Source organism: Neoarius graeffei, chromosome 20 (assembly GCF_027579695.1).
Source record: "Neoarius graeffei isolate fNeoGra1 chromosome 20, fNeoGra1.pri, whole genome shotgun sequence".
NCBI lineage: Eukaryota > Metazoa > Chordata > Actinopteri > Siluriformes > Ariidae > Neoarius > Neoarius graeffei.
In genome coordinates this window covers 48,199,667-48,225,715 of record NC_083588.1, presented here as the reverse complement: position 1 = coordinate 48,225,715, position 26,049 = coordinate 48,199,667, and the positions used below count along the sequence as shown (strand labels likewise).

The 26,049-nt window shown below is 44.8% G+C and overlaps 1 protein-coding gene across 1 annotated transcript; it reads left to right on the top strand.

The window, feature by feature from the left end:
* The first annotated feature begins 1,133 nt into the window (after nucleotides 1-1,133).
* Nucleotides 1,134-10,681, top strand: cdipt (CDP-diacylglycerol--inositol 3-phosphatidyltransferase (phosphatidylinositol synthase)). Its single transcript, XM_060901850.1, has 6 exons — nucleotides 1,134-1,269; nucleotides 1,610-1,744; nucleotides 6,365-6,518; nucleotides 6,656-6,737; nucleotides 6,939-7,020; nucleotides 9,929-10,681. Exons 1-6 carry the CDS (start codon nucleotides 1,152-1,154, stop codon nucleotides 10,072-10,074), a joined length of 717 nt encoding a protein of 238 aa, XP_060757833.1. The 5' UTR covers nucleotides 1,134-1,151; the 3' UTR covers nucleotides 10,075-10,681.
* Nucleotides 10,682-26,049: the final 15,368 nt, after the last annotated feature.

Here is a 26,049-nt window from a genome sequence, read left to right as displayed (position 1 = left end):
CTGAGGCAGCCCGCCGTGGCTGCCTGCAGGCTTATTTATTATAGCCCATTTAGTTAAAATAGTTGATATAAAATGTTTATAGTTATAGTTATGTGATGGTTGTCCTGATTTAGACTGGGGTTTTTTTTTTTTTTTTTTTTGGGGGGGGGGGGGGGGGGGGGGGGTGCGCGATGTTGCACCCGGGTCCAGATTAGGGCAGAACCGGCCCTGGCTACATTTCAGGTGTAGTTTGTTTTATGACTGTATGTACTTGCATAGATGTGTACTTGGTCTTCCAATATGGCGCCTAACAAAATCTCGCGGCGCGGTGACGTCATGCGGTAGCCCTCTATAGGGCCTGACTAGCCTTTGGTAACACACTAAACGAATTCTCTTTCATTTTTGGCACTTTTTCTGTTTGTGTAGATGGGAAGACATACTGAGAATCCAAATCGCCAACATTTGAAATAATAATTGTTCTGAATTATTTCTTGTCTTATTTAATGAAGGTTGTAATAGAATTAGCCTACATTTGGCTTAAGCTGGATGAGACAGAGACATAATTTTATAGCCATTTGTTAAACAGCTGACAGGGAACGTAATTAACCGTTCCGGGAACGAATTTTTTTTGTTCTAACCGGTTCGGGAACGTCTATTTAATGGTGGAACCCAAAACCGGAAACGTTAAAATTCCGTTTCTGTTCGGAACGAACCAATAGGAAAAAAATTCTGGTTCAAAGCCCTGATTTTGTATGCCTTTAACTCCTTAAATAAGCACTTTTTTGAATTTTGGTACCAGTCTAATATGACAGTAAATGACTTTGAATCTTTGTTAGATTTTTTTTTTTAAATGTCGAAACATTTACTTTCATTATTTTTATAAGACTTCTGAGAGGCTCTGCAGAGTTACAGCCCCCAGCAGTTATACAGATGTGCAAGGATGTGATCATTCTGCTGCTGTGTGTGTGTGTGTGTTTCCTGAACAATGACGCGGCTGCAGATTAAAGGGACGGGCCACCCACGCATACTAGCCTACTAAAGAGTGCGGTCTGGGTACAGCGCTGCAGCGTTCACTCTCCTACACTGTTTAGTGCGCGAGTATGCGGAGGTGCTGAAGGCCGCGTTTCCTTTAAGCGCGCGCGAGAAAAGCCGAACCGGAAGTGTGACGTTGGATGACACAATCTTGGAGTAGAGGAGAGAGATTATTCCAGGAGCTCTGTGCTGGACCAAAATCACAGCCAAATAGAATGGCCGAGGAAAACATCTTTCTGTTTGTCCCGAATTTAATCGGTAAATCCAGCAACGTCTTCTTCATTCATGTCTGTGTTTTTAGCCGAAGCCTTAGCACAGCTACTTGCTAATGTGAACTGAAGGGAAACGTTGCACCTGTTGTTTGAAATAATTTTTGACTCCTGGGTGTCTGAGCAGGAAATAATTATAATAGTTAAATGTTTACAAGCATGTTTAATATCTGAAATGATGTTGTAAGAAATGTAGCTAGCTAAGCTAGTTCACTCTTGCTTTGCTAATCCTGTAACTGCAGCAGGAAAAGTAGCATTTAGCATTTAATTGTACATCATGTTGATGGTGTTTATGAATTTTATATTTTTCCCCCTCTTTCTCTCTACAGGCTATGCCCGAATCATCCTATCCTTGTTGTCCTTCTATCTGATGCAGTGCTGTCCTGTTCCTGCGATGGTTTCTTATCTACTAAGTGCACTACTAGATGCCTTTGATGGACATGCAGCCCGAGCTCTTAATCAAGGCAATTGTAGACCCTTTTATCCAGTGTTTTGTTTGCCAGATTTTCATCCCGACTGAATAACCCTCCAGCTTGCTTGCGACCCTCCTGTTCTACAGGGTCGCAGGCAAGCTGGAGCCTATCCCGGCTGACTACGGGCGAAAGGCGGGGTACACCCTGGACAAGTCGCCAGGTCATCACAGGGCTGACACAGAGACACACAACCATTCACACTCACATTCACACCTACGGTCAATTTAGAGTCACCAGTTAACCTAACCTGCATGTCTTTGGACTGTGGGGGAAACCGGAGCACCCGGAGGAAACCCACGCGGACACGGGGAGAACATGCAAACTCCGGACAGAAAGGCCCTCGCTGGCCACGGGGCTCGAACCCGGACCTTCTTGCTGTGAGGCGACAGTGCTAACCACTACACCACCATGCCGCCCCTCATTATAAACCAGTTCAATTCAAAGATTTTTTTAATTGTCAATTCACTATATATCCAGGACATATAGGAGAATCGAAATGCCATTTCTCTCTCACCTTACTTGTTAAAAAAAAAAGACAAAGATTACAAAAAAAAATTAAGAATAAGATATATATGTAGGGCGGCACGGTGGTGTAGTGGTTAGCGCTGTCGCCTCACAGCAAGAAGGTCCTGGGTTCGAGCCCCGGGGCCGGCGAGGGCCTTTCTGTGCGGAGTTTGCATGTTCTCCCCGTGTCCGCGTGGGTTTCCTCCGGGTGCTCCGGTTTCCCCCACAGTCCAAAGACATGCAGGTTAGGTTAACTGGTGACTCTAAATTGACCGTAGGTGTGAATGTGAGTGTGAATGGTTGTCTGTGTCTATGTGTCAGCCCTGTGATGACCTGGCGACTTGTCCAGGGTGTACCCCGCCTTTCGCCCGTAGTCAGCTGGGATAGGCTCCAGCTTGCCTGCGACCCTGTAGAAGGATAAAGCGGCTAGAGATAATGTGATGTGTGTGTGTGTGTGTGTGTGTGTGTGTGTGTGTGTGTGAAGAGATATATGTATGTGTGTGTATGTTTGTTATTTACCAGCTGGGAGGTCTGTATCATGAAATATCATGACCGAGGTCTTGAAAGTACTGACCGAGCCCCTCTGGGCCGAGGTCACGGTATTTCGCCATACGGACCAACCTTAAGCTGGTAAATATATATTTTTTTTCTTTACCAAATTCTAACAGAAAACCGAACCGCCATTTTGAATCCTCATTCACGGCTGTAATGCAAATGGCTTCCTCCTCGGTATACAAGTGCACTTCCATGGCAGGAAAAAAACTACATTTTGCCGCCTATGTAGTCCCCCATTTATACAAATAGGAGTCATTCAGGATTCAGCCATGTTTTTGCTCAGCGTTAGCAACAATTACAGGTTTTTAGCTTTCTCCTGAAATGTTTTATTTTATTTCTTCTTCCTCAGGGTCGTAAAACTCGCTTTTGCTGTGAACACTGTCGTCATCGCTATCCATGATATAAAATTTAATGCTATTATACTGAGAAATACTGGCAAAAATTTATAAGATTTTTGATAATCTTATAAATAAATCTTATCTCATCTCATTATCTCTAGCCGCTTTATCCTGTTCTACAGGGTTGCAGGCAAGCTGGAGCCTATTCCAGCTGACTACGGGCGAAAGGCGGGGTACACCCTGGACAAGTCGCCAGGTCATCACAGGGCTGACACATAGACACAGACAACCATTCACACTCACATTCACACCTACGGTCAATTTAGAGTCACCAGTTAACCTAACCTGCATGTCTTTGGACTGTGGGGGAAACCGGAGCACCCGGAGGAAACCCACGCGGACACGGGGAGAACATGCAAACTCCGCACAGAAAGGCCCTCGCCGGCCACGGGGCTCGAACCCGGACCTTCTTGCTGTGAGGCGACAGCGCTAACCACTACACCACCGTGCCGCCCTAAATAAATCTTATTTTTTTTTAAAATAAATGTTGGCAAAAATTGCTACGATGTTTGTTGTTGTTGTGAACGAGCGAGTAGCCAGAGGTCCGTAACTGGGGCTCACCAGCCAATCAGAGTGCAGGATTTGATGGAAACCGGACTGCGAAAAAATATAAATACTTATAAATATAGATAAAAATACACTCTAAAATCAAACAATGTACAAAATAGCAATAGTGCAAATACAGTACAATAACGGAGAAGGTGCTAGAAGAGTAGCTTATGAGGTGTACATGAACAGTAGTGCAAATGAGCAATAGCAGCAGATACAGCAGTAATGCTAATGATTGTAGTGTGATGTGCAAACGGATGAGAGAGAGTTTCTTGTGTGAATGAATGTGTTACAGACCCAGGGGTAGGTAGTGGACAGAGATCAGCATCCTGACAGCCTGATGGATGAAGCTGTTTAGCAGTCTTGTGGAGCGGGCCCGGAGGCTCCGGCCCCTTTTCCCTGAGGGCAGGAGGTTGAAGAGTGAGTGTGAAGGGTGGGAGGTGTCACCAGCGATGCTGATGGCTCTGCGGGTGAGACGGGAGTGGTAGATGTCTGTAAGGGCTGAGGGGTACCGATGATCTTGCTGGCCGTGTTCACTATGCGTTGTAGAGTCTTCCGACAGGACGCAGCCTTCATACTATGCAGTGATGCAGCCAGTGAGGACACGCTCAATGGTGCCCCTGTAGAATGAGCACATGATGGGGGATGGGACTCATGCATTCCTCAGTTTGCGGAGGAAGTAGAGGCGAGTTTGAGCCTTCTTGGCCAGCGATGCGGTGTTGTTGGACCAGGAGAGGTCCTCAGCGATGTGCACCCCAAGGAATTTGGTACTGCAGCACCGTCAGAGGGGGATGCTGTCAGTGGCCTCTTCTGAAGTCGACTACAATCTCTTTGGTCTCCTCTTCAAACCTGGAATTTGTTTTGTCAGTTGTTATTCACCAGCCCAAGCCTTTTGTGATTCAGAAAAACTTAGGCGGAATCAGTCTCCTTATTGACAAGTCGCCCCACTCAGCAGTCATCCTCGTTAAAACCCCCAAGCAGTTATTTCTAGCAAACAAGCTCAGGCCCTTATCTAAATCAAGGGGAAGTGAGTGCCATAACTGTTTCCGTGGCCACCGGGATGTAAAAACTGCATATTTCGAAATCTTATAAAAACCACTGAAAAAGTTTGATGACGTTGATCCAAAATAAGGTGTAAAAAGCGTTTTCCTTCACAGCTTACACTTGTACTATACATGCACAAGGTTTCATGACACCTTGGTTTCATTTACAGCTCAATTAAGAGTGACGTGATGTGACATGACACCTTTATCTCATCCCAAACAAATGTTTACCTTCCTTGGTGATCCTGTGCATTTCTGTGATTATCTATCTGTTCCATGCTTATTCAAAGTCTGTCAGCAGTGCACCTGCTCCTTCCTGCTTCCACAACAGGTGAAACTATCATGAACCTCAGTTGTGCCCAACTGGTTTAATGTTTCCCAGTTTGGCGATTTATAAAGCAGCCAGTTGGCTTTTTGGAGGGAGGGGCTGTATATGTGCATACAACCGCCATTTTTGGCATTACAAGCTTTTCCAATAGATTCCGATTCAGGATTCTGTAAGTGGTTTGCCGTCTCTTTTACAATGTCTCTGGAGAAACCTGTCAATCTGACAAACCTGCTTTCAGCGATGTAATGTGTTTCTATGCAAGGAATAAAACATTGGGGGAACGATGTTCTTGGAAGATAGTCTGTGACGACTTGAATAACACCCCGAGGTTGATTTTGTTTTCCTGCATCAGCACATCCTGAAGTCTTTTATTCCACCTAAACCACAGGAATTCCACAATGATTATATGATAAATTTAAAAATCATCAGTAACTGCTTTATCTTGTTCAGGGTTGCTGTGGATCCAGAGCTTATCCAGCACCGTTGAGAGCATGCCAGCCCATCACAAAACGCGCACATTAACACCAAGGGGAATTTTAGCATCGCGAATCCATTTATTAGCATGTTTTTTGTAGGGGGGATGAAACTGGAGAACCCAGAGAAAACAAGCAGACATGGGGATGGCAAACTCCACACGGAGCTCAGGATTGAACCGAGGCTCCTGGAGGTGTGAGGCAGCAATGCTAGGTTCTGTGCCACCTTTAACCCTTTATAGTTATGTTTTCAATGCTGTGGAACGTTTACAAGTTCCTGTTATGACTTGCATTGTAGCAGGTATAAGCAGTCATTTCTTTATCAGAGGTTTTTCCTTCTCTCCTCGTGTACAGAGGAACCAGAAAGCCGATAGTCCTCTGTCCTGACGACTTTCCCATGGCAGAAAATTTACTGACCCTTACAAAGCACTAATCATGGGCACTTGTTCCATAATTATTAAATAAGTGCCTTCTTATAGAAAACGTCTCCATATAAATGATTATACGTTTATTGTTAAGTAGCAGCACGTTTTTAGAAAATGTTTATTATAACTCTTAGATTATGTGGAATGTCTGCCCCGTGAATGAGTCGTTACTATAGAAGGGAGAACGAGTGCATTTAATATAAATCTGCGATTTGAATTACAACTAGCACTTTCATCAGAGTTGCTGCAATCTGGCCAATCAGATTTGAGAATAGCTCTGTGGCGTAATGTTGTACAGTACTCACATTCTTTCTCTCCCTCCTCATCTCAATCCAGGTACTAAGTTTGGTGCCATGCTGGACATGTTAACAGACCGCTGTGCCACTATGTGCTTGTTGGTGAACTTGTCGCTTCTGTACCCATCCTATACCTTCCTCTTCCAGTTAAGCATGTGCTTGGATATTTCCAGCCACTGGCTGCACCTGCACAGGTGAGTCATTCAACATGTGTAGTACGATACAGCTGTTTGTTCGATCTTGTGTTCAGACAGTGTATGCCACAGATTCAAACAGACAGAAATGTCTTTCCTTTCTCTTCCCTCTGCCTCTGTCGGAATGTCTGTCTCAGTTCTGTGATTAAAGGAGCAACCAGTCACAAAGCCATTGACCTGTCTGGCAACCCGGTTCTCAGGCTGTATTATACCTCCAGGGTAAGGGCTGAACACACATGGTTATGTTCATATCTCACAGTGATCAGCATTCAACTCGAGATAAAGAGTCACACACGTATTGTTGCCTAACCTCTAATTTATATAAAAAATTTTAATATTCAAATAAGTAATAAATACACAGACTTGCTCTACTGTGGCCTGATTAATTGTGTGGGTTTTTTTTTTCCACCCCCTCCATAGCCGGTGCTGTTTTTCATGTGCATGGGGAACGAGTTGTTTTATTGTCTACTCTACATGATCTACTACATTGAAGAGCCACAGGGTGAGTCTCAGCAATGACTGATGTTTTCTTCTTGTAGGTCTACACACATCTCTTTCCCCCACTGTCTGTCTCTTCCTTTCTTGTTCTTTTGCAGTGTATCCCTTCTCTGTTTATCAAACTCTATCATTTTTATCACTGAATCAATATGCCGGGTGTCATAGAGATGATTTCCTTCCACTATGATCACGACACATCTTTATTTGCAATTAACTCTGATGCGTGAAAATACATTGAAAGAATTGAATGATTTAATATGGCATGGCTGACGGCACAAACATAATACGGTTCGAAGCAGTAATGTTCCAACGGTTGGATCTCATCTCATTATCTCTAGCCGCTTTATCCTGTTCTACAGGGTCGCAGGCAAGCTGGAGCCTATCCCAGCTGACTACGGGCGAAAGGCGGGGTGCACCCTGGACAAGTCGCCAGGTCATCACAGGGCTGACACACAGACAACCATTCACACTCACATTCACACCTACGGTCAATTTAGAGTCACCAGTTAACCTAACCTGCATGTCTTTGAACGGTTGGATTTTAATCTAAATACAGTGGTGCTTGAAAGTTTGTGAACCCTTTAGAATTTTCTGTATTTCTGCATAAATATAACCTAAAGCATCAGATTTTCACACAAGTCCTAAAAGTAGATAAAGAGAACCCAGTTAAACAAATGAGACAAAAATATTATACTCGGTCATTTATTTGTTGAGGAAAATGATCCAATATGACACATCTGTGAGTGGCAAAAGTATGTGACCCCCTTGTGCAGCAATAACTGCAACTAAACGTTTGCGGTAACTGTTGATCAGTCCTGCACACCGGCTTGGAGGAATTTTAGCCCGTTCCTCCGTACAGAACAGCTTCAACTCTGGGATGTTGGTGGGTTTCCCCACATGAACTGCTCGCTTCAGGTCCTTCCACAACATTTTGATTGGATTAAGGTCAGGACTTTGACTTGGCCATTCCAAAACATTAACTTTATTCTTCTTTAACCATTCTTTGGTAGAATGACTTGTGTGCTTAGGGTCGTTGTCTTGCTGCATGACCCACCTTCTCTTGAGATTCAGTTCATGGACAGATGTCCTGACATTTTCCTTTAGAATTCGCTGGTATAATTCAGAATTCATTGTTCCATCAATGATGGCAAGCCGTCCTGGCCCAGATGCAGCAAAACAGGCCCAAACCATGATACTACCACCACCATGTTTCACAGATGGGATAAGGTTCTTATGCTGGAATGCAGTGTTTTCCTTTCTCCAAACATAACGCTTCTTATTTAAACCAAAAAGTTCTGTTTTGGTCTCATCCGTCCACAAAACATTTTTCCAGTAGCCTTCTGGCTTGTCCACGTGATCTTTAGCAAACTGCAGACGAGCAGCAATGTTCTTTTTGGAGAGCAGTGGCGTTCTCCTTGCAACCCTGCCATGCACACCATTTGTTTTTCAGTGTTCTCCTGATGGTGGACTCATGAACATTCATATTAGCCAATGTGAGAGAGGCCTTCAGTTGCTTAGAAGTTACCCTGGAGTCCTTTGTGACCTCGCTGACTATTACACGCCTTGCTCTTGGCGTGATCTTTGTTGGTCGACCACTCCTGGGGAGGGTAACAATGGTCTTGAATTTCCTCCATTTGTACACAATCTGTCTGACTGTGGATTGGTGGAGTCCAAACTCTTTACAGATGGTTTTGTAACCTTTTCCAGCCTGATGAGCATCAACAACGTTTTTTCTGAGGTCCTCAGAAAAAGTCATGGAATTTGTTCATGCCATGATGCACTTCCAGAAACATGTGCTGTGAAGATCAGACTTTGATAGATCCCTGTTCACAGGGTGCCCACTCACACCTGATTGTCATCCCATTGATTGAAAACACCTGACTCTAATTTCACCTTCAAATTAACTGCTAATCCTAGAGGTTCACATACTTTTGCTACTCACAGATATGTAATATTGGATCATTTTCCTCAATAAATAAATGACCAAGTATAATATTTTTGTCTCATTTGTTTAACTGGGTTCTCTTTATCTGCTTTTACGACTTGTGTGAAAATCTGATGTTTTAGGTCATATTTATGCAGAAATACAGAAAATCCTAAAGGGTTCACAAACTTTCAAGCACCACTGTAAGTGTTAGCTTGTATGATCATGAGATTGCAAGTTGGAATTCTGATGAGATGAGGCCACAGTCATTTTTGGCCGGGAGTCTAGAGAGCAAAATTGGCCGAGCTGCCTGGGTGGGAAGGATGGCATACTCGCTCTCGTCTGTCATTCACTGTGACGCTAGCCAATCATGGGCATCTGTGAGCTCACGTATGCAAAAGAGGGTAGATGGCACTTTCCTCTGTGTGTTACACTGCCCTGTGATGCAGTTTGAAAAGACATGACCGCTGGATTCATAGGTCTCAGAGGAAGCATAGATAACCTTCACCTGTCATGTTGGTAGCTGTCGTGTGATGGGAGAAAGCTGGCTGGTGTGTGGGAAATGACGTGACAAAACTAGGGAGAAAATGAAAAATAAGAGGCCACACCTTTTTCCCAGGGTCTCATGAGCACCATTACGATCATCAGTACCAATGAAGGAGGTGTGGCCATTGTGCCCGTCAGTCCAATCATGAAGGTATAGCCTCTCTCTGTGTGTGTGATAGTAACAGTAATATATTAACAACGAAAAACATCATGTGATCTCCGACTTGGATGGTGCAGACATCCCACTATCTGTTTAAACGTGATTAGTTCTCAGCTTCTACATCAGTGCAGTTGTAGTGTGAATTTTTACACAGATTCAAGATGTTCTTGCACCCATAATAACATATTTATATACCACAAGTTTATCATAATTATTATTTTAGATTCTTGTCGGTCTTCCTTTTTATCTTTTTACTCAGCATAACTCTGTGTGTGTGTGTAGTGTGGCTGCAGTGGCTGCTGGGAGTGTGTGCTGTGGTCTCTGTGTTGAAGTCAGGCATCAGCACCCTCCACCTGATCACCGCCTCCCGTAACATGGCCGCCATCGACTTGGCTGACCGTGAAAGCGAGAGGAGCAAAACCAAATGAGAGAGGAATGAGGGGTGAAATCAGGGGGTATGGCTTAATGTGGGAGAGAGACTGAGTGACAATCAGGTTAATAAAATAAGGGAAGAAATGTGGACCTGGAGATGGAAAAGTGGACGCAGGCCAGTGTTCATGAAATGCACTGTGGGACAATTTGGGTAGTGATGATTTTATTTATTCATTTATAGACTGCTAGAAACAAATATTAATGCAGCAGAACAGTCGTGTTTTAATCTAAATATCACATGAAATAATTTGTTTGTCCCTTGCCTTATTCCCTCAGTTAAGGTTTGAACATGTGCGTGCATGTGTGTACATATTGTGGGAAAGTAGAACAACTTGCTGCACCACTGACACCTCCCAACCTTGTCCCTTCTCTCACACACACATATATACATTCCCATGACCACTCAAAGAAATGACGTGTGCATCAACACTTCAGTCAAACCGAAATGTGCTTTTGTTTTTATTTTGTTGTTGTTATTGCGGTGTCTATATTTCTACCACTCATATCATCCTAATATGAATGTATCAGTATGTCATGGTAAGAGTATTCTTGTCTAGAGATGTACTCTTTGTACTGCATAGCAATAAAGATGTTTTTATAACATTTCTATATTCTCATTACTGTCTACTTCTATTAAGCCTCTGTTTTTCTGGACTAAATGAAGGTCCAAAGAACAGCAATATTGGTTCTTGCTTACAAAGTCAACACATGACCTCCAGTCCTTTTGGCACACCCTCCTTTTATACAAATAATATCACTGATAGCCAACCACAGAAACGCACTCTGAGTTCTTACTTGCCTGTAGTAAATAGTCACGTACAAGTCACGTCATTTGCAAGTATTTTGGTGGACAGCATACCTTGTTCAGAAAAATAAAGTAACCCTAAGAGGCCAAAAACCCTGCCATAAGACCAGTGTATTAATGAAGGTTGCTTGTTTTGGGGGTTTTTAATCCTGAAAATCATTGTCATCTTCAGTAACTCTTTATCCTGGTCAAGGCTGTGGTGGATCTGTAGTTAGGCACGCTGGGTGTGAATTGGCAATATACCCTAGATGGGATGCCTGTCCATTACTGGGCAGCATGCATATACTGTACACACAATCACACCCTAACCTGTTGCCACAAACCTGGAAGGACACAATTGCATTAAATGTCAATGCTACAGCATACATAACAATTTCCCTTCACTGGATCTATAAAAAGGCCCAAATGTCTTCCAGCATGACAATGTCCCTGTGCACAAAGCAAGCTCCATGAAGAACTAGTTCGCTAAGTTTGGAGTGGAAAAACTCGAATGTCCTGCAAAGAGTCTTGACCTCAACCCCGCTAAATACCATTGGGATTAGGGCTGAACGATATATCGTTATCGTATCTAGATATGAACATTCAAGATATTAATAATGAAAAAGCGACGATATAGATTTCCCCTCCCTGCACTCGCCCTGCATGTACAGCTCTGGCAGTCACAACAAACATCATTTTTACGATTGCCCTTGAATGCACCGCTAAGGCCAGCCAACCACAAACCTTATTTCATGCTTGCTGTGGATCGACAGCTGAAGCCAACCAATGACAAACATATGAGGGCGGGAGTGAGGGAGACGGAGACCGACACGCGCGCACACACTACAGACACAGCGGGGAAATTAAAAAGAAAGAAAGAAAATGAGTGCGGAAGATAATGCGGCCGGTGGCGGTGCAGAATCTGACTTGGTGCCAAAACATAAATCATCCTCCATTATTTGGAGGTATTTTGGATTCAAAAAGGACGATGTTAACTAGAGTGAGGTGTTGTGCAGGTCATGCTTAGCAAAAATTGCGACGAAGCAAGGTAGCACAACAAACGTTTCACCACCTGAAACAACACCATCGCGTGCTGCACGAAGAGTGTATGACAATGAGAGAAACACCGGGGACTTCTCAGTCATCCCAAAATAAGCCAAAGCAAAGTTTGATTGCTGATGCATTCAGTAACGTTACACCGTACGAGTCGACGTCCACCAGACATAAAGAAATTACAGACGCTATAACATACCACATTGCAAAAGACATGGTACCTGTGTACACAGTCTCAAAAGAGGGCTTTAAAAAATGGTTCGGATGCTGGACAAGCATTATAAATAATTTATGTAATTATAATTTATGTTAATGTTGATGACTGGCAGTGAGTTCTTAAAAATAAAACTGCACTTTCCACATTTTTTTGAATTATGATGTTATTTTTCTGAAAAATGCTTGGTTTTCACCGAACCCGTAATCATATCGTATCATATTAATATCGAGATATCTGGCATGAATATTCTCATCTCATCTCATTATCTCTAGCCGCTTTATCCTTCTACAGGGTCACAGGCAAGCTGGAGCCTATCCCAGCTGACTACGGGCAAAAGGCGGGGTACACCCTGGACAAGTCGCCAGGTCATCACAGGGCTGACACATAGACACAGACAACCATTCACACTCACACCTATGGTCAATTTAGAGTCACCAGTTAACCTAACCTGCATGTCTTTGGACTGTGGGGGAAACCGGAGCACCCGGAGGAAACCCACGCAGACACGGGGAGAACATGCAAACTCCACACAGAAAGGCCCTCGCCGGCCCCGGGGCTCGAACCCAGGACCTTCTTGCTGTGAGGCGACAGCGCTAACCACTACACCACCGTGCTGCCGGCATGAATATTGAGATATGAAATTTTGTCCATATCGTTCAGCCCTGATTGGGATCAATTAGAATACTGACCTCACTAATGTTCTTGTGGCTGAATGGGTAAATCCCTACAGCCACATCCGCAAATCTAGTGGAAAGCCTTCCCAGAAGAGTGGAGGTTATTATAACAGCCAAGGAAGACTAAATCTAATGGAAAGCCTTCCCAGAAGAGTGGTGGTTATTACAAAAGCCAAAGAGGACTAAATCTAGCAGAAAGCCTTCCCAGAAGAGTGGAGGTTATTACAACAGCCAAGGTAGACTAAATCTAGCGGAAAGCCTTCCCAGAAGAGTGGAGGTCATTATAACAGCCAAAGGGGACTAAATCTAGCGGAAAGCCTTCCCAGAAAAGTGGAGGTTATTACAACAGCCAAGGTAGACTAAATCTAGCGGAAAGCCTTCCCAGAAGAGTGGCGGTTATTATAACAGCCAAGGGGGACTAAATCTAGTGGAAAGCCTTCCCAGAAGAGTGGATCTTATTACAACAGCCAGGGGAGACTAAATCTAGCGGAAAGCCTTCCCAGAAGAGTGGAGGTTATTACAACAGCCAAAGAGGACTAAATCTAGTGGAAAGCCTTCCCAGAACAGTGGCGGTTATTACAACAGCCAAAGAGGACTAAATCTAGCGGAAAGCCTTCCCAGAAGAGTGGATGTTATTACATCAGCCAAGGAAGACTAAATCTAGCGGAAAGCCTTCCCAGAAGAGTGGCGGTTATTATAACAGCCAAGGAAAACTAAATCTAGCGGAAAGCCTTCCCAGATGAGTGGAGGTTATTATAACAGCCAAGGGGGACTAAATCTAGCGGAAAGCCTTCCCAGAAGAGTGGAGGTTATTACAACAGCCAAGGAAGACTAAATCTAGTGGAAAGCCTTCCCAGAAGAGTGGAGGTTATTACAACAGCCAAAGAGGACTAAATCTAGCAGAAAGCCTTCCCAGAAGAGTGGAGGTTATTATAACAGCCAAGGGGGACTAAATCTAGTGGAAAGCCTTCCCAGAAGAGTGGCGGTTATTACAACAGCCAAAGAGGACTAAATCTAGCGGAAAGCCTTCCCAGAAGAGTGGAGGTTATTATAACAGCCAAGGGGGACTAAATCTAGTGGAAAGCCTTCCCAGAAGAGTGGAGGTTATTATAACAGCCAAAGAGGACTAAATCTAGCGGAAAGCCTTCCCAGAAGAGTGGAGGTTATTACAACAGACAAGGAAGACTAAATCTAGCGGAAAGCCTTCCCAGAAGAGTGGAGGTTATTACAACAGCCAAAGAGGACTAAATCTAGCGGAAAGCCTTCCCAGAAGAGTGGAGGTTGTTATAACAGCCAAGGGGGACTAAATCTAGTGGAAAGCCTTCCCAGAAGAGTGGAGGTTATTACATCAGCCAAGGAAGACTAAATCTAGCGGAAAGCCTTCCCAGAAGAGTGGTGGTTATTATAACAGCCAAGGAAAACTAAATCTAGCGGAAAGCCTTCCCAGAACAGTGGCGGTTATTACAACAGCCAAAGAGGACTAAATCTAGCGGAAAGCCTTCCCAGAAAAGTGGAGGTTATTACAACAGCCAAGGTAGACTAAATCTAGCGGAAAGCCTTCCCAGAAGAGTGGAGGTTATTACAACAGCCAAGGGGGACTAAATCTAGCTTTACCAGAAGAGTGGTGGTTATTACAAAAGCCAAAGAGGACTAAATCTAGCAGAAAGCCTTCCCAGAAGAGGTTATTATAACAGCCAAGGAAGACTAAATCTAGCGGAAAGCCTTCCCAGAAGAGTGGAGGTTATTACAACAGCCAAGGAAGACTAAATCTAGCGGAAAGCCTTCCAAGAAGAGTGGAGGTTATTAAAACAGCCAAGGAAGACTAAATCTAACGGAAAGCCTTCCCAGAAGAGTGGAGCTTATTACAACAGCCAGGGGAGACTAAATCTAGTGGAAAGCCTTCACAGAAGAGTGGAGGTTATTACAACAGCCAAGGAAGACTAAATCTAGCGGAAAGCCTTCCTAGAAGAGTGGAGGTTATTAAAACAGCCAAGGAAGACTAAATCTAGCGAAAAGCCTTCCCAGAAGAGTGGAGCTTATTACAACAGCCAGGGGAGACTAAATCTAGTGGAAAGCCTTCACAGAAGAGTGGCGGTTATTACAACAGCCAAAGGGGACTAAATCTAGCGGAAAGCCTTCCAAGAAGAGTGGAGGTTATTAAAACAGCCAAGGAAGACTAAATCTAGCGAAAAGCCTTCCCAGAAGAGTGGAGCTTATTACAACAGCCAGGGGAGACTAAATCTAGTGGAAAGCCTTCACAGAAGAGTGGCGGTTATTACAACAGCCAAAGGGGACTAAATCTAGCAGAAAGCCTTACCAGAAGAGTGGCGGTTATTACAACAGCCAAAGAGGGCTAAATCTAGTGGAAAGCCTTCCCAGAAGAGTGGAGGTTATTACAACAGCCAAGGAAGACTAAATCTAGCGGAAAGCCTTCCCAGAAGAGTGGAGGTTATAACAACAGACAAGGAAGACTAAATCTAGCGGAAAGCCTTCCCAGAAGAGTGGAGGTTATTATAACAGCCAAGGGGGACTAAATCTAGCGGAAAGCCTTCCCAGAAGAGTGGCAGTTATTACAACAGCCAAAGGGGACTAAATCTAGCGGAAAGCCTTCCCAGAAGAGTGGAGGTTATTATAACAGCCAAGGAGGACTAAATCTAGCGGAAAGCCTTCCCAGAAGAGTGGAGGTTACTACAACAGACAAGGAAGACTAAATCTAGCGGAAAGCCTTCCCAGAAGAGTGGAGGTTATTATAACAGCCAAGGGGGACTAAATCTAGCGGAAAGCCTTCCCAGAACAGTGGAGGTTATTACAACAGACAAGGAAGACTAAATCTAGCGGAAAGCCTTCCCAGAACAGTGGCGGTTATTACAACAGCCAAAGAGGACTAAATCTAGCGGAAAGCTTTCCCAGAAGAGTGGAGGTTATTACATCAGCCAAGGAAGACTAAATCTAGCGGAAAGCCTTCCCAGAACAGTGGTGGTTATTACAACAGCCAAAGAGGACTAAATCTAGCGGAAAGCCTTACCAGAAGAGTAGTGGTTATTACAAAAGCCAAAGAGGACTAAATCTAGCAGAAAGCCTTCCCAGAAGAGGTTATTATAACAGCCAAGGAAGACTAAATCTAGCGAAAAGCCTTCCCAGAAGAGTGGAGCTTATTACAACAGCCAGGGGAGACTAAATCTAGTGGAAAGCCTTCACAGAAGAGTGGCGGTTATTACAACAGCCAAAGGGGACTAAATCTAGCAGAAAGCCTTACCAGAAGAGTGGCGGTTATTACAACAGCCAAAGAGGGCTAAATCTAGTGGAAAGCCTTCCCAGAAGAGTGGAGGTTATTACAACAGCCAAGGAAGACTAAATCTAGTGGAAAGCCTTCACAGAAGAGTGGCGGTTATTACAACAGCCAAAGGGGACTAAATCTAGCAGAAAGCCTTCCCAGAAGAGTGGAGCTTATTACAACAGCCAGGGGAGACTAAATCTAGTGGAAAGCCTTCACAGAAGAGTGGCGGTTATTACAACAGCCAAAGGGGACTAAATCTAGCAGAAAGCCTTACCAGAAGAGTGGCGGTTATTACAACAGCCAAAGAGGGCTAAATCTAGTGGAAAGCCTTCCCAGAAGAGTGGAGGTTATTACAACAGCCAAGGAAGACTAAATCTAGCGGAAAGCCTTCCCAGAAGAGTGGAGGTTATAACAACAGACAAGGAAGACTAAATCTAGCGGAAAGCCTTCCCAGAAGAGTGGAGGTTATTATAACAGCCAAGGGGGACTAAATCTAGCGGAAAGCCTTCCCAGAAGAGTGGCAGTTATTACAACAGCCAAAGGGGACTAAATCTAGCGGAAAGCCTTCCCAGAAGAGTGGAGGTTATTATATCAGCCAAGGAAGACTAAATCTAGCGGAAAGCCTTCCCAGAAGAGTGGAGGTTATTATAACAGCCAAGGGGGACTAAATCTAGCGGAAAGCCTTCCCAGAAGAGTGGCAGTTATTACAACAGCCAAAGGGGACTAAATCTAGCAGAAAGCCTTACCAGAAGAGTGGCGGTTATTACAACAGCCAAAGAGGGCTAAATCTAGTGGAAAGCCTTCCCAGAAGAGTGGAGGTTATTACAACAGCCAAGGAAGACTAAATCTAGCGGAAAGCCTTCCCAGAAGAGTGGAGGTTATAACAACAGACAAGGAAGACTAAATCTAGCGGAAAGCCTTCCCAGAAGAGTGGAGGTTATTATAACAGCCAAGGGGGACTAAATCTAGCGGAAACCCTTCCCAGAAGAGTGGCAGTTATTACAACAGCCAAAGGGGACTAAATCTAGCGGAAAGCCTTCCCAGAAGAGTGGAGGTTATTATAACAGCCAAGGAGGACTAAATGTAGCGGAAAGCCTTCCCAGAAGAGTGGAGGTTATTACAACAGACAAGGAAGACTAAATCTAGCGGAAAGCCTTCCCAGAAGAGTGGAGGTTATAACAACAGACAAGGAAGACTAAATCTAGTGGAAAGCCTTCCCAGAAGAGTGGCGGTTATTACAACAGCCAAAGAGGGCTAAATCTAGTGGAAAGCCTTCCCAGAAGAGTGGCAGTTATTACAACAGCCAAAGGGGACTAAATCTAGCGGAAAGCCTTCCCAGAAGAGTGGAGGTTATTATAACAGCCAAGGAGGACTAAATCTAGCGGAAAGCCTTCCCAGAAGAGTGGCGGTTATTACAACAGCCAAAGAGGACTAAATCTAGCGGAAAGCCTTCCCAGAAGAGTGGAGGTTATTACAACAGCCAAGGAAGACTAAATCTAGCGGAAAGCCTTTCCAGAAGAGTGGAGGTTATTACAACAGCCAAGGGGGACTAAATCTAGCAGAAAGCCTTACCAGAAGAGTGACGGTTATTACAACAGCCAAAGACGGCTAAATCTAGTGGAAAGCCTTCCCAGAAGAGTGGAGGTTATTACAACAGCCAAGGAAGACTAAATCTAGCGGAAAGCCTTACAAGAAGAGTGGAGGTAATTAAAACAGCCAAGGAAGACTAAATCTAACGGAAAGCCTTCCCAGAAGAGTGGTGGTTATTACAACAGCCAAAGAGGACTAAATCTAGCGGAAAGCCTTCCCAGAAGAGTGGAGGTCATTATAACAGCCAAAGGGGACTAAATCTAGCAGAAAGCCTTCCCAGAACAGTGGCGGTTATTACAACAGCCAAAGGGGACTAAATCTAGTGGAAAGCCTTCCCAGAACAGTGGCGGTTATTACAACAGCCAAAGAGGACTAAATCTAGTGGAAAGCCTTCCCAGAAGAGTGGAGGTTATTACAACAGACAAGGAAGACTAAATCTAGCGGAAAGCCTTCCCAGAAGAGTGGCGGTTATTACAACAGCCAAAGAGGACTAAATCTAGTGGAAAGCCTTCCCAGAAGAGTGGAGGTTATTATAACAGCCAAAGAGGACTAAATCTAGCGGAAAGCCTTCACAGAAGAGTGGAGGTTATTACATCAGCCAAGGAAGACTAAATCTAGCGGAAAGCCTTCCCAGAACAGTGGCGGTTATTACAACAGCAAAAGAGGACTAAATCTAGCGGAAAGCCTTCCCAGAAGAGTGGAGGTTATTACAACAGACAAGGAAGACTAAATCTAGCGGAAAGCCTTCCCAGAAGAGTGGAGGTTATTACAACAGCCAAAGAGGACTAAATCTAGTGGAAAGCCTTCCCAGAAGAGTGGAGGTTATTATAACAGCCAAAGAGGACTAAATCTAGCGGAAAGCCTTCCCAGAAGAGTGGAGGTTATTACATCAGCCATGGAAGACTAAATCTAGCGGAAAGCCTTCCCAGAAGAGTGGCGGTTATTATAACAGCCAAGGAAAACTAAATCTAGCGGAAAGCCTTCCCAGAAGAGTGGAGGTTATTATAACAGCCAAGGGGGACTAAATCTAGCGGAAAGCCTTCCCAGAAGAGTGGAGATTATTACAACAGACAAGGAAGACTAAATCTAGCGGAAAGCCTTCCCAGAAGAGTGGAGGTTATTACAACAGCCAAGGAAGACTAAATCTAGTGGAAAGCCTTCCCAGAAGAGTGGAGGTTATTATAACAGCCAAAGAGGACTAAATCTAGTGGAAAGCCTTCCCAGAAGAGTGGAGGTTATTATAACAGCCAAAGTGGGCTAAATCTAGTGGAAAGCCTTCCCAGAAGAGTGGCGGTTATTACAACAGCCAAAGAGGACTAAATCTAGCGGAAAGCCTTCCCAGAAGAGTGGTGGTTATTATAACAGCCAAGGAAAACTAAATCTAGCCAAAAGCCTTACCAGAAGAGTGGCGGTTATTACAACAGCCAAAGTGGGCTAAATCTAGTGGAAAGCCTTCCCAGAAGAGTGGAGGTTACAACCCCTGGCAAAAAGTATGGAATCACCAGTCTTGGATGAACACTCATTCAGACATTTTATTCTGTAGAACAAACTGAGATCAGAAACATGATACAATAATAAAGTCATTCCAAAGTGCAACTTCTTGGCCTTCAGAAACACTAAAATAAACGAAGAAAATACATTGTGATAGTCAGCAAATGTTACTTTTATAGACCAAGCACAGGGAAAAAAAATATGGAATCACTCAATTTTCAGGTAGAAAATAAGGACTCACCCAGTCAATTTCCTTTCCCTAAATTGACACCTGCCCTAGATTAGATCTGGTCGTTAGTCTGCAGTTAGGAACAGCGCAGTTATCACACCTTGGAGGGCTGCTGGACCAAGTGTATTGGCAAGAATCATGGCTCCAACAAGAGAGATGTCTCTTGAAACAAAAGAGAGGATTGTCAAACTTCTTAAAGAAGGTAACTCTTCACGCATGGTTGCCAAAGATGTGGGCTGTTCACAGTCAGCTGTATCTAAGATATGGACCAAGTACAAACAGCATGGGAAGGTTTTTAAAGCCAAGCGTACTGGTAGACCAAGGAAGACATCAAAGCGTCAAGACAAAAAACTTAAGGCCATATGTCTTGAAAACCGAAAAAGTACAACAAAACAAATGAAGCATAAATGGGAGGAAGCTGGAGTCAATGTACAAGTATGTGACCGAACCATGAGAAATCGCCTAAAGGAAATGGGATTTTCATATAGGAAAGCTAAAAGAAAACCATCATTGACACCTAAACAGAAAAGAACAAGACTACAATGGGCTAAGGAGAAGCAATCATGGACTGTGGATGACTGGATGAAAGTTATCTTCAGTGACGAATCACGAATCTGCATTGGACAAGGTGATGATGCTGGAACTTTTGTTTGGTGCCGTTCCAGTGAGATTTATGAAGAGGACTGCCTGAAGAAAACATCCAAATTTCCACAATCCTTGATGATATGGGGCTGCATGTCAGGCAAAAGCACTGGGGAGATGGCTGTGGTTACTTCTTCAATAAATGCACAGGTTTACATTGACATTTTGGATAGTTTTCTTATCCCTTCAATTGAAAAGATGTTTGGGGATGATGAAATAATTTTCCAAGATGACAATGCATCGTGCCATAGAGCAAAAACTGTGAAAGCATTCCTTAGTGAAAGACACATCCAGTCAATGTCATGGCCTGCAAATAGTCCAGATCTCAACCCAATAGAAAACTTGTGGTGGAAATTGAAAAAAATGGTCCACGACAAGGCTCCGGCCTGCAAAGCTGATCTGGCAACTGCAATCAAAGAGAGTTGGCACCAGATTGATGAAGAATACTGTTTGTCACTCATCAAGTCCATGCCTAAGAGACTGCAAGCCGTTATAAAAGCCAGAGGTGGTGCAACTAAGTACTAGTGATGTATTTTGAATGTTCTTTTGTTTGTCTGTTTTTCATGATTCCATATTTTTTTCCTCAGAATTGAGTGAGTCTATATTTTTTTCCCTGTGCTTGGTCTATAAAAGTAACATTTACTGACTTCCACAATGCTTTTTCTTCATTTCTTTTAGTGTTTCTGAAGGCCAAGAAGGTGCACTTTGGAATGACTTTATTATTGTATCATGTTTGTGATCTGAGTTTGTTCTACAGAATAAAACGTGTGAATGAGTGCTCATTCAAGACTGGTGATTCCATACTTTTTGCCAGGGGTTGTATTATAACAGCCAAGCAAAACTAAATCTAGCGGAAAGCCTTCCCAGAGGAGTGGAGGTTATTATAACAGCCAAAGGGAACTTAATCTAGCGGAAAGCCTTCCCAGAAGAGTGGCGGTCATTACAACAGCCAAGGGGGACTAAATCTAGCGGAAAGCCTTCCCAGAAGAGTGGACACTCTAACAGCAGCAAAGTGGGACTTGAGGCTGATTTATAGTTGGACATAGGCTCTACACAGAGCCTACACCCTAGCCTATGCCACAGTGAACATTTATAGTCGTACGTTGGAGTGTCTGCATCGCTTCGCAATTATACCATCACAACATTAGCTGGTGGTGGGGATCTTTATGCTTCTGGGCTGAGTTTATTCATGTACTTCAGACACTGGTGACTAAAACTGAACAGGTGATGATGGAGTTGGAGCTAATAAATGTCGAACAACAGTTACTTTTAATATAAAACCTAAAAAGCATAAAATAAAACGCAGGAACTTTTTCCCCACCTGGGTCCTCGTAATAAGGTTTATTTTTTCAGAGGTCAGTGTACTTGTCCAGTTACCAAATGGACCAATCACAGTTGTGGCTTACATCACTATGATGTGTAGTTACATTTCTGGGGAGGTGTCAGGTTATGGCGCAAGCTATGATGTATGACCCTTATGGTGTAGAGTCTACGCAGAAGTATAACCTGGCCTTGAATCTGGATAATTGAGAATCACAAACATTTGCCTATATGGTGCATTATCATCTTCTTCTTCTCCCTTGTCCAGCACTGCTACCAGGTCAGGGTCCATGGGGACCCTGTTGATCCAGGTCATATTAATTGGAGCATATTTTTATGCCAGATGCTCTTCCTGCCACAACCATCCCATTTCTGGGCTTGGAAAACAACCATTCACACCTATAGACAATTTACAGTCGACAGTTAACCTAACTGCATGTTTGGACTGTGGCGGAAACCGGAGCACCCAGAGGAAACCCACACAGACACAGGGAGAACATGCAAACGCCACACAGAAAGGCCCCCCGTCGGCTACTGGGCTCGAACCTTCTTGCTGTGAGGATGTCAGTGCGAACCACTACACCACCATGCTGCCTCTTTGGGCATACAGTGTCCATCCATCCATTATCTGTAGCCACTTTCCTGTCCTACAGGGTCGCAGGCAAGCTGGAGCCTATCCCAGCTGACTATGGACGAGAGGCGGGGCACACCCTGGACAAGTCGCCAGGTTATGGCAGGGCTGACACATAGACACAGACAATCATTCACACTCACATTCACACCTATGGTCAATTTCGAGCCACCAATTAGCCTAACCTGCATAACTTTGGACTGTGGGGGAAACCAGAGCACCTAGAGGAAACCCATGCAGACACAGGGAGAACACGCAAACACCACACAGAAAGGCCCCCGTCAGCCACGGGGCTTGAACCTTCTTGCTGTGAGGCAACAGTGCGAACCACTACACCACCATGCTGCCTCTTTGGGCATACAGTGTCCATCCATCCATTATCTGTAGCTGCTTATCCTGTCCTGCAGGGTCGCAAGCAAGCTGGAGCCTATCCCAGCTGACTATGGGCAAGAGGTGGGGTACACCCTGGACAAGTCGCCAGGTTATCACAGGGCTGACACATACAGACAAACAACCATTCACACTCACGGTCAATTCAGAGCCACCAATTTACCTAACCTGCATATCTTTGGACTGTCGGGGAAACCGGAGCACCTGGAGGAAACCTATGCAGACACACGGAGAGCATGCAAACTCCATCCATCCACCCATTATCTGTAGCCGCTTATCCTGTGCAGGGTCGCAGGCAAGCTGGAGCCTATCCCAGCTGACTATGGGCGAGAGGTGGGGTACACCCTGGACAAGTCACAAGGGTATCGCAAGGCTGACACATAGAGACAAACAACCATTCACACTCACAGCCACCAATTAACCTAACCTGCATGTCTTTGGAATGTCGGACGCAGACACCATGCAAACTCCACACAGAAAAAACCTGTGAGGCGACAGTGCTAACCACTACACCACCCTGCATAAGCAGGGGCGTAGCTAGGATTTATCGGGGGGGTGTCACACACTGACTGGCAGCCTGAGTACATTATGTAACAAAAAATAATTACCATTGCTAGTTTTAGGTAGCTTAGAAACTGGCTCTTCCATTATTGCTGTTCCTTCCACGTTTTCCTGATGTTGTTTTCTAGAAACAGCACACTAATGGCCCTTTTCCACTACCCTTTTTCAGCTCACTTCAGCTCGCTTCAGCTCACTTCAGCCCGACACGGCTCGCGTTTCGACTACCAAAAAACAGCACGACTCAGCTCACTTCAGCCCTGCTTAGCCCCTAAAACTCGCACTGTTTTGGAGTGGGGCTGAAGCGAGCCAAAGCGAGCCGAGTGAGGCTGGGGGCGTGAGCAGACACTCCCCTGTGCACTGATTGGTGAGGAGGAGTGTCCTCACATGCCCACGCACGCCCCGCGAGCACGCTGGGATCTGTAAACACCGTAAACCCGGAAGAAGAATTACGAATTACGAGAATTTCTGAAGCCTTATGCGCCTCGCCTCATCTATACGCTCTTGCCAGTATCTGTTGGCGTTGTCGGTGACAACAAGCCACAGAACCAAGACCAGCAACACTAACGACTCCATGTCCATGTTTATTGTTTACTATTCGGGTCGTGAGACTACCGCTTAAAAGCTCACTGATGTCACTGTTTGCGCTGCTAAACGACATCACGTGACGTCCACCCACTTTCGCTAACTCCACCCAATGTGTCCACCCACTTCCAGCCAGCACGGTTCAGCGCGGTTGTAGTCGAAATGCAACTCCAACAGCCCCGCTCAGCTCGACTCAGCACGGCACGGCTCAGCCCGACTCAGCCGCGTTTGTAGTGGAAAAGCGGCATAAAACTTAGCTTCAAAGCCACAAAATGCAACTTTGATGGAAAAAAATATTTAATAAATTGCTTACCTCTCTTCATGTCAAAAGAAGGAGGAAAGTTTCACTTGTTTTGACATGGCGAATTATTAACACGAGGAAATACTCGTAATTCGCAACTAAAAAGACTGGAGCTACACTGGCAGCTTGACCATGCTTTCTAGTGTGATCGTGTTTCGCTTGTGCAGAACTGCGTCAGTTCTGCACGCCTTGGCTCGTGCACCTGAAGGCGCACCTCGGGCTGGGCGCGCGCCTAACGAGCTCCGGCATGCGAGCCGTAAACAAAGAACACCTGTCTTTAATCAATGAACTATGTTTGGGCTATTTAAGGACTGAAGAAGAAACCTTTATTTGTCACATGCATACTTCAAGCACAGTGAAATTCATCCTCTCCATTTAACCCATCTGAAGCAGTGAACACACACACTTAGAGCAGTGGGCAGCCACACTAGAGCGCCTGGGGAGCAGTCAGGGGTCAGGTACCTTGCTCAAGGGCACCTCAGCCCAAGGCCACCCCACGTCAACCTAACTGCATGTCTTTGGATTGTGGGGGAAAACGGAGCACCCAGAGGAAACCCACGCAGACACAGGAAGAACATGCAAACTCCACACAGAAAGGCCCTTGCCACCTGCTGGGTTCAAACCTGGAACCTTCTTGCTGTGAGGCGACCGTGCTAACCACTACACCATCGTACCCATGCAAGGATGATGCGAAGTATTACGCCATGTCTAGTGTGCCTTACTGAGCCTTGTTAATCTCCTGGTTTTTTGACTCCTGTTTCTCGTCCCTTGATCTTATATAGTCTTGCCTCTGATATTCTGTCCACGCCTCGATTGACCTCCCGCTTGTTTCCTCGATTACGACTTTGCCTGCTGTTATGGACTGTTTGCCTGTTGTGTGTATTTCACACTTTATGCTCATATTGCACTGTGTATTATTTAACATATCTGCACTTACATCCGCCTCTCCCGGACACACTCTTGCAATATGTATACTGTTCCTACTTATTCAAGTGACATTGGGTATACCTAACAATCTGTGTTCCCCCCCCAAATCTGTCCATCTGAGTTACATGTCGGTCCTGGGATAGAGATGCTGACCTCTTCTGCTCCTCGGACCTGCCTGATCCATCCTGGTTCCCTGTGTCTGGTTGGAGTTTCATCGCATCGCTCCTGTGGAGGGCGGCCCCATGTGGACAGTTGGGGGTCGCGCCTGGAGGATGCTCTGGACTCTTGCAGTGGTGCTTTTGTGGCTGGGGACTGCAGTTGACTTGCTGACTTTAGGACTGCAGTTGACTTGCTGACTTTGGGACTATGGTTGTCGTGAATGGTTTTGCGCTCGGGTTTCCGTCGGTGGGGGGTTTATAGCATCAACGAAGCTGACTTTATGTTAGGACTGTTAATGTTATAGTCATGTTGTCTGTTGTAGCCCGGATGGGGATGGGTTCCCTTTTGAGTCTGGTTCCTCTCGAGGTTTCTTCCTCATGTCGTCTGAGGGAGTTTGTCCTTGCCACCGTCGCCACAGGCTTGCTCACTGGAGATAGATTCGGGATAAAATTAGCTCATATTTTAAGTTGTTCAAATTCTTTAAAGCTGCTTTGCGACAATGTTTATTGTTAAAAGTGCTATACAAATAAACTTGACTTGACTCTGACAAACTGGGTTTTCACGCCCAAACCACAGGAAGTCAAGGTTATAGAAACTCTAATGAGGCTGAGGTGACAATCTAGTTTTAAAAAATGTTAGAAAAATTACAGTGGGCGATTTTCTAATATTCTTATGCGCCCATGCAAGGATGATGCGAAGTATTACACCGCATCTAGTGTGCCTTACTGAGCCTTGTTCCCTGTCCTTGTTGATCTCCTGGTTTTTCGACTCCTGTTTCTCATCCCTTGATCTTGTATAGTTTTGCCTCTGACATTCTGTCCGCACCTCGATCACGACTTTGCCTGTTGTGTGCGTTTCACGCATTTTATGCTCATATCGCTCTGTGTATTATTTAACATATCTGGACTTACATCCGCCTCTCCCGCACACACTCTGACAAACTGGGTTTTCGCGCCCAAACCACAGGAAGTCAAGGTTATAGAAACCCTAATGAGGCTGAGGTGACAACCTCATCTCATCTCATTATCTCTAGCCGCTTTATCCTGTTCTACAGGGTCGCAGGCAAGCTGGAGCCTATCCCAGCTGACTATGGGCGAAAGGCGGGGTACACCCTGGACAAGTCGCCAGGTCATCACAGGGCTG

Excerpts from the sequence above, each read along its gene's own strand:
- cdipt (XM_060901850.1), top strand. The coding sequence starts at position 1,152 with ATGACACAATCTTGGAGTAGAGGAGAGAGATTATTCCAGGAGCTCTGT. Across the intron at positions 1,270-1,609 it reads GTTTGTCCCGAATTTAATCG|GCTATGCCCGAATCATCCTA; the intron begins GTAAATCCAGCA and ends TTCTCTCTACAG. Across the intron at positions 6,738-6,938 it reads GGCTGTATTATACCTCCAGG|CCGGTGCTGTTTTTCATGTG; the intron begins GTAAGGGCTGAA and ends CCCCCTCCATAG.